Consider the following 12,538-nt stretch of genomic DNA (forward strand, 5'->3'; position numbering starts at 1 on the left):
TATGATACGGCAATCAAAGCTTTTTTTCTTTTTCTTTTTTTTAGGAAAATTAATTTTTAAGAGTTTTTATTGTGTTTCATTTAAACCTTATATATATATATATATATATAGAGAGAGAGAGAGAGAGAGAGAGAGAGAGAGAGAGAGAGAGAGAGAGAGAGAGAGAGAGAGAGAGAGAGAGAGAGAGAGAGAGAGAAAATGGGCTTTTGCCCTTTAAAAAAAAAAAATCCAGCATTTTACTCCCTTTTCCAAACCAATTAGGAAAATGCCCATCTTTTGAAACTCGATTTTCTTAAAATCAAGTTATTAAAAAAAAAAAAATTTGGAGCTTTATAATGGCGTTTTAAGGAGCTTATAGTGACGTTTTAAGGACATATAGTGGTGTTTTGGAACTCGAGTTCCATAAACTTGAGTTCCATGCAAGTTGTTGTTGTTTTTTTTTTTTTTTTTTAATAACCTATAACTCGAGTTCGTGGAGCGCGAGTTCTAAAACGCCACTATAGGCTTCTTAAAATGTCACTATAGGCTTCTGAAAACGCCACTATAGGGCTTAACTTGATTTTGAGAAAATTAAGTTTTAAAAGAGGGGTATTTCCCTAATTAGTTTGGAAAATAGAGTAAAATGCTGGATTGTTTGATAGAAAGGGGCAAAGGCCAATTTTGTTCTATATATATATATATATGAGTTGGGTTTAAGTTACACCTAGTGTAACTTTAAATAAAATTACACCACTCAATTTTTTAATTGGATGCAAATTTTGAGAAATCCACCGTTGGATTACATTATCTTCATATATCTTCCATACTTGCAAAATTTCGAGGTAATAAAAAATTAATAGTTATGTCATTAGTCAGTTGTTTAAATTCAAATTTTTGTAGTTTAAAATAATGCATAAAAGATGAGTTTATGAATTAAATGGTAAATAACATCCAATTGACATGAAAGTTAAGAACATATAGAATATGTAATTCAACGGTGAGATTTTCAAAATATGAATTTTGTAACAAGTTATTGGGTGGTGTAACATTATTTAAAGTTACACTAGGTGTAACTTGAACCTAAAAATACACCAGGTGTAACTTAGAGTTTCCGGTACGTTTCCTATAAACCTAAAAATTTGAAATAAATTTCATTTAAACCAACTAAATATATGATATTTAATGGGATTTACCGAAAATTAGAACACATCATACAAGAAATGTTTTATGCAACATGTGTGTGTTCTATAGGATCAGAAAGTGAGAATGATCAAAATTTGTGAGTAAATTAAAAAAAAAAAATGTATATATTAACCACTGTATATAGGCAAGTGTTCCAATCATCTTTATTAGAAATATTGCACTTCAAAAGGTCTTTTCTAGTTGGAGACACACTTGGATTCCCTCTCCAATAGGGTACCATGTCCTTCCATTTGGCTATTGTATTGTCTTGTTTTATGTCCTTTGACACACTTCTCCACAGCTTTATATTGGTCTATAATTCATTCCCCCCCCCCCCCCCCCCAAACCACCCCCCCAAAATTGACAATCACACACACTCTCTCTCTCTCTCTCTCTCTCTAGCCCTCAGTATATTATTAAATTTAAGAAATAACAGTTTCAACTGAGAAATGGATAAAATCATATTCCCCTTTTAGAAGTTTGGTTTTAATTCAAAGGTTGGCCAATGATTTTTAATTCTACTTTGGCCAAAAGTTGGCACTCTTAATTATACTTTAAAGAATTTCTTATTTTCACTTTGGACTATTTGCCATTTTGGAATACATAATTTTCTTCAAAAATGATGAAAACAATTTTTTTACAAAACGATAAGGTCTACGAAATTGGAGACAGCTTTAGGATAAAAATCGGAGGATGGATAGTTGATATATCTTGTTCTTCTTCAATAACCAATTCTTCTTAACACCATGATGCCCTTAAGAAGTTCTAGCCTATACCAAGATATATAAGGTTCCAAAGCTCAGAAACCAAGCCCAGCTCTTCCCACATACCCACTTCTCTCATTATATTCTTTCTTCTTTGAGAAATGGCTTCAATAGCTGGAACTTGGAAGATCATAAAGGAGGAGGCATTGTACATGGAAGTGCATCCCTAGGGGTTTTTACCATGGACTCCACCATGAACTTCTTAATCTTCCATAATTTATCATCCATTAGACATGCCATTGTTTCTGAACAGGCTTCATGTGCTCCTGGAGGAATTGTTGGTTCAAATTTCAGGAGCTTTGCATATTCACTTAACAAGTGAAACATGTAGTCGTAAACAAAGTCCATTTTAAGGTTCTCTTGAATGAATTTGCTTCCTGCCTCTCCAATTTTCTGTGCCTGAAATATTAGTGTTGGAGGAGATAGAAATGTGAAGAAAAACAATTAAAGAAAGAAAGAAAGAAAGAAATTTGAAGCAGGTCTAGCACCAAATAAGAAACATAGTGCATGTTGGTTTCCATTGTTGACTATCACAGTGCTTATAAACTTATGTAATTTGTACAACTTTAATAACATAATAAATAAATGTGATGTTAGGGATACTACAAATTTTACTCTATAAGTATTATAAATTAATGAGTCATCAATCACAAAAAATAGAAATTGAAACATTTATTTGGGTTAAATTACTAATATGATCATCCAATTACACGATAAAGTTTAATTTGATCCCTTAAGTGTTAGGGTGTGTTTAGATACCGCTTATTTTGCTGAAACTGAAAACTCATTGCTGAAAGTACTGTAGATAAAGGTAAAAGTTAGTTGAAATAGTATAGTAAGGCCCATGAATAGTATCAAAAAGTACAGTGGGGCTCATGAATAGTAGCAAAAATAAGCTGAATAATAAAATAATTTTAATTTTCCATCCCAATTCAAACACACACTTAGTTGTGTCAATTTAATCCCCCAACTGTTAGTTGAATCAACATAGTCCTTAAGTTTCAATATCAAGTAAATATTATTATGAATCTCTTCTTTTAAATCTTAATGAAATTGACAAAATTAGTTAATGTAGCAAATGGAACATAAGTTAAATGGTTATTCTAGAAAGTGTGAAAATTCTAAAGCTAAATCAACTTTCAACTATTAATTCTCTTAAAATTAAATGGAAGACTTAAGGATGACATTGTGACTTGATTTTGAAGTTGAATTGTTACATTGACACAATAAATAGTTGAGGGATCAGTAGTTGGAGGATTAGTAAAATTGATAGTAGTTTTCGTATTTTTCAATTTTTTTTTTTGTGATTGGTGATATGGCAATGATTTGTAAAGTTTATGTAGTAAATTTTGTAATATCCTTATCATCAATCTTTCCAAAATGTATAGCACTAGTCTCAGGGGCGGAGCCAGAGGGGGGGCGAGGGGGGGCACCTGCCCCCTCTGACTCCTCCTAAAATTGTCATGAATATGTAATCTTAAAAAAAGACTAGCATAGAGAAAAAAACTAAAAAAGGACTTGGTTGAAACTTAAAACTTAAAAGTGATTATAACACAAAAAAAAAAAAAGTAAAAAAAGTTTTCTCAGACATCAAATCGTATAACTTTTTCGCCTATTTTATTGTTCTTGTAAGTGGTTTTCGTCTTGTCCCAAGTTTGACACCTGTTTCACAATTTTTTTCTTTTTCTTATTATTATTTTTCACCATTTTCACTATTAATGAGACTTTTTACAGTATTTTATTGTTGAGTGATGCTAGAGATACTACAAATTTACTACTTATATCTTACAAATTGGTATATTACCAATCACAGAAAATAATTCCAAATATTTATTTATTATATATTATTTAAATAACACTAATCACATTTTTACCACATCAGTTTGTAAACTTTTTTTGTAAATTTTGTAGTATCAATCAGTTATTTTTTAAAAATTTATTTTAATGATATGAAATATATTTATTTTCTTACAACTATTTATTTATTTTGTTATTATTATCTATTAATATTTTTTAGATCAATTTCAGTTTGAATAATATCTTTTAATTTTGCCCCCTCTGAACCAAAATTCTGGCTCCGCCACTGACTAGTCTACCATGTACGTTACAAGCATTTGATGAGAAAATTAGAAAAATCTTGTTGTTTCTTTAAGGAAAATAGAAAATTAACAAAAACAATTAACACCATTTTGAGAAGGCTTTTAAATAGGGATGGCAATGGGGCGGGGCGGGGCCGAAGGATGGGATCTTCGCCCCCGCCCCGCATGAATTTTTCTTGCCCCATCCCCGCCCCGCCCCGCCCCGTATGACGGGGAAAATTTCTTGCCCCATCCCCGCCCCTTAAGGCCCCACGAAGACCCGCGAATCCCCGCCCTACACCGTAAAACTTTATTTCTTATTAATTTTCCCTACAACTATTACCATTTTTTCAAATAAAATGACATGTTTCAATAATAAAAATATACTTGAAATTATAAATAAATTTATTCTATCGAATCAAACTAATTTTTAGCAAATACTAAATAATATTATCTAAATATTTAACAATATAATATCACAACAAAAATCTCATAGTATGACACAATAAAATAATCCAAACTCCTAATACATAACAAAATAAAAATTGCCTAGTTCTTCAAAAAGAATCTCCACTTAAATAAAATAAGATGATGATATTTTTGTTTAAATAGTAAGGTTTTAGGGTATGAAAAAATTACATTTTAACCCTTATTAATGTGGGGCGGGGCGGGGATGGGGTGGGGCGGGGCGGGGCGGGTCTAAAGAGTGTAAACCCATCCCCGCCCTGCCCCGTGGTGCGGGTCTAAAATCTCGCCCCATTCCCGCCCCACCACCTTTGCGGGGTGGGGAAAACCCGCACGGGGCGAAACGGGGAGGGGCGGGTCAAACGGGGCGGGGCAAAATTGCCATCCCTACTTTTAAACAGTGCATTTCTATATATGTCATATGTGTTCTGCATTGGTTTTTGTTTTTCATAATTCAAAAAAAGAGAACTGTTTTAGGAAAACAAAGCCACCACATGCAAGTCCACAGGCTAAATTTTGTTGTGCCAATAGGAGAAGAGAGAGAGAGGTTTACTTTGTCGGTGTGATTATTGCCCCATTCGACAGCAAGCTTAAGATCTCTGCATATATTATTAGTTATATTGATGGGCCAGTAGTGTTGCATGGGCACTAAGCTTCTTGTGAAAAAGTCATGGTACTGAGGATTCACTAGCAAGGTCATGGAATTGCAAGCTAGAATGTACTTTTCACTCACGGACCATGTCCATCCTTCTATGTAAATTTTATATCTTCAGATGAAAAAGCCAAACAAAACAGAAAATAATGTCATTAATAACACTATGAATGTATTTTGACATATTTCAAAGGAAATTATAAGAAAAATGAAGAAAAATAAATTGTTGACAAAATTAAAGAAGTGTAATATTTACCTATGGGTGCATTGTTCTTCTAGTTTTGAGTTCTTGAATCCTTGTTTAGATTCTTTTATCCAATCCTGAAATCAAATAAAATAGTTGAAGTAAATATGTTCCAAATTTCTCTCAAAAGCCTGTCTGCGTAGTTCTTTTCTCCTATATGTTTCTTTCACACTATCTCTTCCAAGGAGGAGAAAAAACACTATATCTACTTCAAAAAATACAATCAAACAAGATCATTGCGGAATTGCTACATATGAAATTAAGCACAATTTCACAAAGAAATAGCCTACTTGTTTCTCGATAAGAGATAGATGCATGCTCAATATTGTTTGATTGAACAATTGACCCATCAGCTATTTATTGTTTGAAGAAACCTTCCACTTCAATGAGTTTATTTATTTTATTTATTTTTATTTTATTTTTGAAAAGCAAAAATAAGATAGCTAATTTAGTATTCATTAAGATAATTACATGTGTTTTTCACAATTCTGATAACCAAACAAGTCAATGATGTCAAGGTTGGCCCGCCGGCCCAAGGCTTGGGGCCCATATACTAGAGAAAGGTCCCCCAAAGAGGGGGCATAAGGGTTATATATATATATATATATATATATATATATAATGTGAATTGTTCCTTTTTCTTTCTCCATTTTTAAGAATGCTTGAGAAATTTAGTGATATTATAAATATTACAAATTTTACTTCAGAGATCTTACAAATTTTAGTGTCACTATCACAAGAAGTAATCCAAATATTTATTTATTATCTTGTTGAAGTGCAACCAGTCATATTCTCTTCTACATCAGTTTGTAAGATTTTTGTAGTAAAATATATAACATCATTAGCATTTCCCAAAAAAAATATAGATTAATATAAATCCAACCAAATCACCATTAAGTGAATAGAAAATGCGAAACTACCACAAATTTTATTACAAAAAAACTTACAAATGGATATGGCAAGAATGTGATTGGTGTTACTTAAACAATATAATAAATGAATTTGAATTAATTAATTTTTTTTAATTGATGGCACGTTATTTTGTAAGACTTATGTAGTAAAATTTATAATAAACCAAGCATCACTCAAGTGAAATAATCATGCTAAAAGTAAGAATAATGGGTTGTTAATAAAAATTTGTAATATAAAACATTTACTAAATTAATGGTTAACTAAACCAAATATTATTTAAGTGATACTTAAATATGAAAGGAACCATTTAAATTTTTGCTTTTAAGCCTGAAATTGTACTAAGTCAACCTTATGATGTACAAGTATTTAATGTCTTTTCTTTTATTAAATATTCTTAGCAAAAAGTTCTGGATAATTAAACTTGACCACTCATACTAGAATTGTATGAATTAAAATAAAAATCAAGGAATTTGATAAAGAAATTCACCTGGATATATAAACGGACATTCCAATCATTTTTGTTAGGGACATTGCACTTTAAAAGCTCTTCTCTTTTTTTAGACACATATGGATTCCCTTTCCAGAAAGCATAGGGTTTTCTATCTTTCCATTTGATCCTTTTATTGCCTTCTTTTAGGGCCACCAACGTAGTCCTCCATGGCTTTATATCGAGCTCAGGCCTAACAAAGGAAAATTTTTGTTAATTATTTTTTTGAAAAAAGAAGAAGTAATTATGAATTACATGAGAAAACAAAGGAGTGCAACCCCTGTTATAATAATAATAATAATTTTATAATAACCACTGTTAGAAGCTGAATCATATGAAAAAAAAAAAAAAAAAAAAAAAAAAAAAAAAAAAACAAGTATAACCTTTTTTACAAGTTTACTTAATTAGATCAGTAATGTTTTTTCTCAAAAAAAAAAAAAAAAAAAAAGATCAGTAAAGCTATTATCATATCGTCGGACCATCTTTGAAGACTATTATGGGGGTGAGTTTACTGTTTACGAGCACCTCATCTTATATATGGACATATATGATACAATATTAAGTATGTGGAATTTACAAGTGTATGTGTGTTAATATACATGCAAAGGGAGTGTTGTATACAACTATTTTTGGATGAAGTATTTTCTATTTCCATTGCATACGACAGTTCTCTCAAAATTTGTAGACCCCAATAATGCATGAGGTTCACTTGTGAGAAACCTACTACATATAGCTAGCTGCTATATCATATATTTGATACATGTAAACCACCTATATTCGGGGATGGAAACATGGTATCCTTTTTTGCATTAAGCAAAAACACCTATGCCTCAAGCCTCCAAGTAACTTTTTGCAATCAAATTGTAATTAAATTTGAAGGATACTTACCAACCCCAGAAAGTCCAATCAGGGAAGACAATGTCTAGTGATTCATCATCGTTACAATAATGGAATAGTGGTGGCACCGACTTGGCTTTAAGTCCTTGGTGGTCACGTTTTTTAATCCTGGTCGAGTCTCCACACCAAAACATTAGCTCCAAATCTGGTATCTTCCCAGGGTACAACCTCAAAAGTTGCAAAATTCCCCATATTGTAAAGACATCCCTAGTTTGAAATGCCTCACTATATTTCTCAACATAAGCCTTTCCCTTCACAATCACAAGTCTAAAATTTGCATGAACTCTTCCTCTTTCCACCATGTCCCTTGTGATTCCGGTACTCTTCCATGGCTGTAGATCTTCGTGGATCCACCGGGTGTAAGCCGGACATGCCACAGGGGATGATTCCTCTTTCTTATTAATTGTCCCCGGGTGAATGGTTGGGCATGTTATTGTTAAGTTCAAATTGGAGCAATTGAGTGGGAACTCAACATGGGCAGGGGACTTTTTAGGACTTATTGTGGTTGCAATTGTCCTAAAGAAGTTGGCATCTGTTATGACAGACTTAAAAAGAAGAAGAAATTATATGAGAAAAATATATACGTTCTAATTGAAAATGCAAAACCGAGAAAATTAAAGATTATACTTGTTTTCTATAAGCGAAAAAGAAAGCACAAATTATAAGTTTAGTTTCAACTAGTTATGACTGTTAAATTGTTAATAGATAGTTCTTTAGATTGAATTGAATAAATTTATTGTATTTCACATTTCAATTTAGGTTGAAAGCTACCAAATCTACTTATCACTCCCTTTCGATCAAATCATGTAACAAGTGTATAACAAAATTTGGCCGAATTGAATGGGGCCCAATGTATTAAAAATTTCAAACTGAGCTTTCTCCCACAAGATCCACGATATTGAAAGTCTGGTAAATATTGGAGAATATGCCTCGAATAATTACTAGGTTAGCCAATGGCGTGTAGCTTATGAGTTATGAGTCTTGATTAGCCAAACGGAATAAAAATTTTTCTTTTAAGTAAAAGGTGTAGAAGTCTACAAAATAGCTCTAATTTCTCCTTAGTCCAAGATGCCACTCAATTACAATGGCCATTAAAAAAAAACTATTATTATGTAATTGATGCTGGGGATTGGAATCTAGAAGCAATACATACTTAAAAATATATCAGGACTTTCAATCATTTCTTTAGACTCAAGGTATTAGGAGTGAGCATAACCAATATTAACCAAAAGAACACTAGCCATATTTATAGCCCCTTTTTTTCAGTCATTTAGGGGGCAGAGGGGCTTATATATATATTACACTACTCAATATTTTTTAATTAGATGCAACTTTTGACAAATCTACCGTTAGATTATATTGTTTTTATATATTCTCCATACTTGCAAAATTTTAATCAATTGTTTAAATTTAAGTTTTTGTAATTTAAAATAATGCATAAAAGATGAGTTTATGGATCAAATGGTAAATAACATTAATTGGCATGAATGTTAAGAACATATGGAACATGTAATTCAATGGTGAAAATTTTAAAATATGAATTCTATAACAAATTATTATGTGGTGTAACATTATTTAAAGTTATACTAAATATAATTTGAACTCATATATATATATATATATGTATAATTTGATAATTTTATAAAAGAGAAGTCCGAGTAAATAATTTACGTTTTTAAAAAAGTGGGTTTCTTATTTTAAACTAGAAAAAAAAGAAGAAGCAACGTATGATAATGAAAAACCTCAGTTAGTGTAATTTACCTTTATTTTTATAGTCAAATCACTGCAAGTCACCTAAAAACCATTTTGCATCCCACTAGTTTCCACTCAGCAAATTGATAAAAATGCTATCGTTGTTCTTAATATAATTAAGTCCGTTTGGATAGAACTTATTTTGTTGAAATTGAAAACTGAAAATATTATAGCAAAATAATTTTTAAATATGTGAATAATACCATGAAACCCATTTTTAATGAAAAAATTGCTAAAAAGTGAGATTTGTAGGTTCTGTACATTGTTTACGAGACTCAACAGTAACCACACTATCTCTTAAATGCGTGCAAAAAAAAAAAAAAAAAAATCAACGCAAAACTCAAAACCGCCAAATCCAAATCCAAATCAACACCCCACCTTAGTGTTAGTAATAATGGAATGTAATAGATAGATTCAAATAGTGATCATTACTCATTAGTCATTATAAAAAATGGTCATGATGACTCATTACCCTAGTACCTTTCAACCATTTTTTAAATAATAATTTGTATTTTCTTCCTCCCTTTCTATACCAAAACCCAAGGTCTCTTTCTCTTTCTCTCTTTTCTTGCCAAAGCAATGGTTGACTTCGGTCGTCGGTAGTCATCGTTGTCGGCCGATATGGGTGTTGGGTGGCCAAACGGCCCAAACTTGCCAAAGAATAGGGTAAAAGTTGATGCTTTTGTTTTGAGGAAAAAAAGGCAAAAAAACTAATAATGAATATTTAATAGAACAACTTAAAAAAAAAAAAAATTGAGAAGAGGAAATAGCATATAGGATATATTTTAAAAAGTTGATAGTTAAAAATAAAATAGAGAAAAAGTAGATTTTTGGTTTAAATATAAAGATGAGAAGTGAGTGATTTAGGACATGACTATCAAGAGTGGGGTTGATCAATATAGACCACAATAATCATACAGGCTTTTGGTTTATGACTACAGAAACTGAGAAAACTCTGGACATGACTGTAACAAAGGTTATGGTCAACAACCACGTTAAACACCTCTATAACTTTTAAAAAGAAAAAGAGGTTGATATTAACTATGTTAATAAGCAAAGAAAAACAAACAAACAAACATGGGAGGATAATAGCTAGCCTGGGAGGGACTTACCTTGTCAATCCAATAGACGAAGCCGATAACAAAGAAGAAGACGAAAATAGTTGTGGAGGCCCATCTCTTCCCAGGAGACATCGAAAAATAACCACACAATGGAGCTCCTTGTGACCAAAACCAGAAAACCGAATGAACACTAGTTCCCTTCTCCATATTAACAACCACCTCAATTTCTATCTCCTTGACTTGAAATAGTGATAATGGTTTATTATAAGAATCAATTCTTTGTCCAAATTTATCTTTTTGTACTTTTCTTCTAAAATCTGTGGCCACTAGACTTTCTAACAAGGCTGTCCATTTGGCTTGAATTTTGATGCATTGCTTAATTACCACGGCATAATATCTTTTTTGATCGAATCTTTTAATTTTCTCTCTTTTTTTTATTTAAATGTAAGATACATAGCATTTAAAATAAATATCATGTGTCGTGTTTCACATCTAACTAAAAATGGAAGGGAATGGAAGGTGTAGGGACACAGTTTTCAGCCCATACCCAAAATGTATGGGATACTGGCCTAGTGAACCCAGTACAATAAATTTATAGAGAGTGTGTAGAAGAACTAGGCTTTAGTGAATGGGATAGCAGTTATAATGAGTCTCCAAGGCAATCAAACGGAAACGAACCAAGTTTTTACAAGAAAGTTTGTTCTCGGCACAATCCGAGGAGCTCTGTTCTAGTATATATTGGATGATAATGGTTACAGGAGTTCTTGAGATTTCTACAGTGCTTTCTCTCTTAATCCCCGGGCCTCTTCTCCATGGTGAGTCTCTCCTATTATATAGTCCCCTTTGAACAATCTTAGCCTTCCACTTGTTGATCATCCAAGCCTATACTTGAGTGCCTATCCTATCAGACACCCTCTCTGGCGTTCTGTGAGTTGCGGTAATCGAGATAACACTGTTCAAGGGTCTTGTCCACATAAATGCGGTGTTAGCAACTTTCCCTTAAATATTCTTGAGTTCCTATCCTTTAGAACTTCCTAGAAGGTCATTCTGACTATTTAGGACTTATATCTGACCGTGCTTTAGCTGATCCGAGGATATATTCCTCCTCGGACTTGGACTACCACGCTCTCGGCCAAAGCCTCACGCCCCATTGTATGATTTTTAGCCCATGACCCCACAATAGCCCCTCAAAACTCCGGTTTTTTCCTCTCACCCGAGGAGAAAAGTGGGGTTTTGAATTTTTTTAAGAGTTAACTCTACTTGATCCTTTGATTTACACCCGTGGGAGTGCCGTTTCACGCGCCCTATATTTGTACTGTAAATTGCACATTTCAGAGCTAAAAATCTGAGGAGTCGGTTATAATCTTGGGTTTGTCTTGACATTTAGTGAGAAACAAACAGATATCATGGAACGTTACTCTCCCCAAAGTATGTGGTCCGAGGAGCCAGGCATGACTAAAGTTCTGTTTAAACACTTGACAAGTCGTCATGGAATGTTAACCTTCCCACATCATCTGGTCTGAGGACCGAGGCATGATTTGAGTTCAGTTTAAACACTTGTAGAGTTGTCATGGAGTGTTAACCTTCCCGCATCATCTGGTCCGAGGACTTATGCATGGCTAAGGTTTCTGCTTAACACTTAGCAGGAGGTATGATAGACCCAACATACCTAAGGTTCTTCTTAGCAGGAGGTCTGAGAGACCCGACATAGCTAAGGCTTTTCTTAGTAGGAGGTCTGAGGAACCTGACATAGCTAAGGCGCTGTATAACGCTTAGCAGGAGGTCTGAGGGGCCCGACATAGCTAAGTCTCGGTTTAACGCTTAGCAGGAGATCCGAGGGGATCCGACATAGCCAAGGTTCTTCTTAACAGGAGGTCTGAGGGACCCGACATAGCTAAGGCTCTGTATAACGCTTAGCAGGAGATCCGAAGGGATCCGACCTAGCTAGGGTTCTTCTTAGCAGGAGGTCTGAGGGAGCCGACATAGCTAAGGCTCTGTTTAACTGCTTCTAAAGATGTCAGTGCGTGTTAATTTCCCCTTAACATCTGGTCCGAGGACTACAGGC

General features: G+C 33.2%; 1 protein-coding gene across 1 annotated transcript; it reads right to left on the minus strand.

The window, feature by feature from the left end:
* Window positions 1–1,718: 1,718 nt before the first annotated feature.
* LOC115954499 (protein O-glucosyltransferase 1-like) lies at window positions 1,719–10,852 on the minus strand. The gene is made up of 6 exons (XM_031072363.1): window positions 10,525–10,852; window positions 7,652–8,205; window positions 6,764–6,956; window positions 5,377–5,441; window positions 5,022–5,235; window positions 1,719–2,324 (listed from the first exon to the last, which is right to left on the minus strand). Exons 1-6 carry the CDS (start codon window positions 10,678–10,680, stop codon window positions 2,055–2,057), a joined length of 1,452 nt encoding a protein of 483 aa, XP_030928223.1. The 5' UTR covers window positions 10,681–10,852; the 3' UTR covers window positions 1,719–2,054.
* Between the last annotated feature and the right edge of the window lie 1,686 nt (window positions 10,853–12,538).

The sequence above is a fragment of the Quercus lobata genome, chromosome 8 (genome assembly GCF_001633185.2).
Source record: "Quercus lobata isolate SW786 chromosome 8, ValleyOak3.0 Primary Assembly, whole genome shotgun sequence".
In the NCBI taxonomy this organism is placed as follows: Eukaryota; Viridiplantae; Streptophyta; class Magnoliopsida; order Fagales; family Fagaceae; genus Quercus; species Quercus lobata.

Excerpts from the sequence above, each read along its gene's own strand:
- LOC115954499 (XM_031072363.1), bottom strand. The coding sequence starts at position 10,680 with ATGGAGAAGGGAACTAGTGTTCATTCGGTTTTCTGGTTTTGGTCACAA. Across the intron at positions 5,236-5,376 it reads GAAGAACAATGCACCCATAG|ATATAAAATTTACATAGAAG; the intron begins GTAAATATTACA and ends TTTCATCTGAAG. Across the intron at positions 2,325-5,021 it reads GCAATAATCACACCGACAAA|GCACAGAAAATTGGAGAGGC; the intron begins GTAAACCTCTCT and ends CTAATATTTCAG.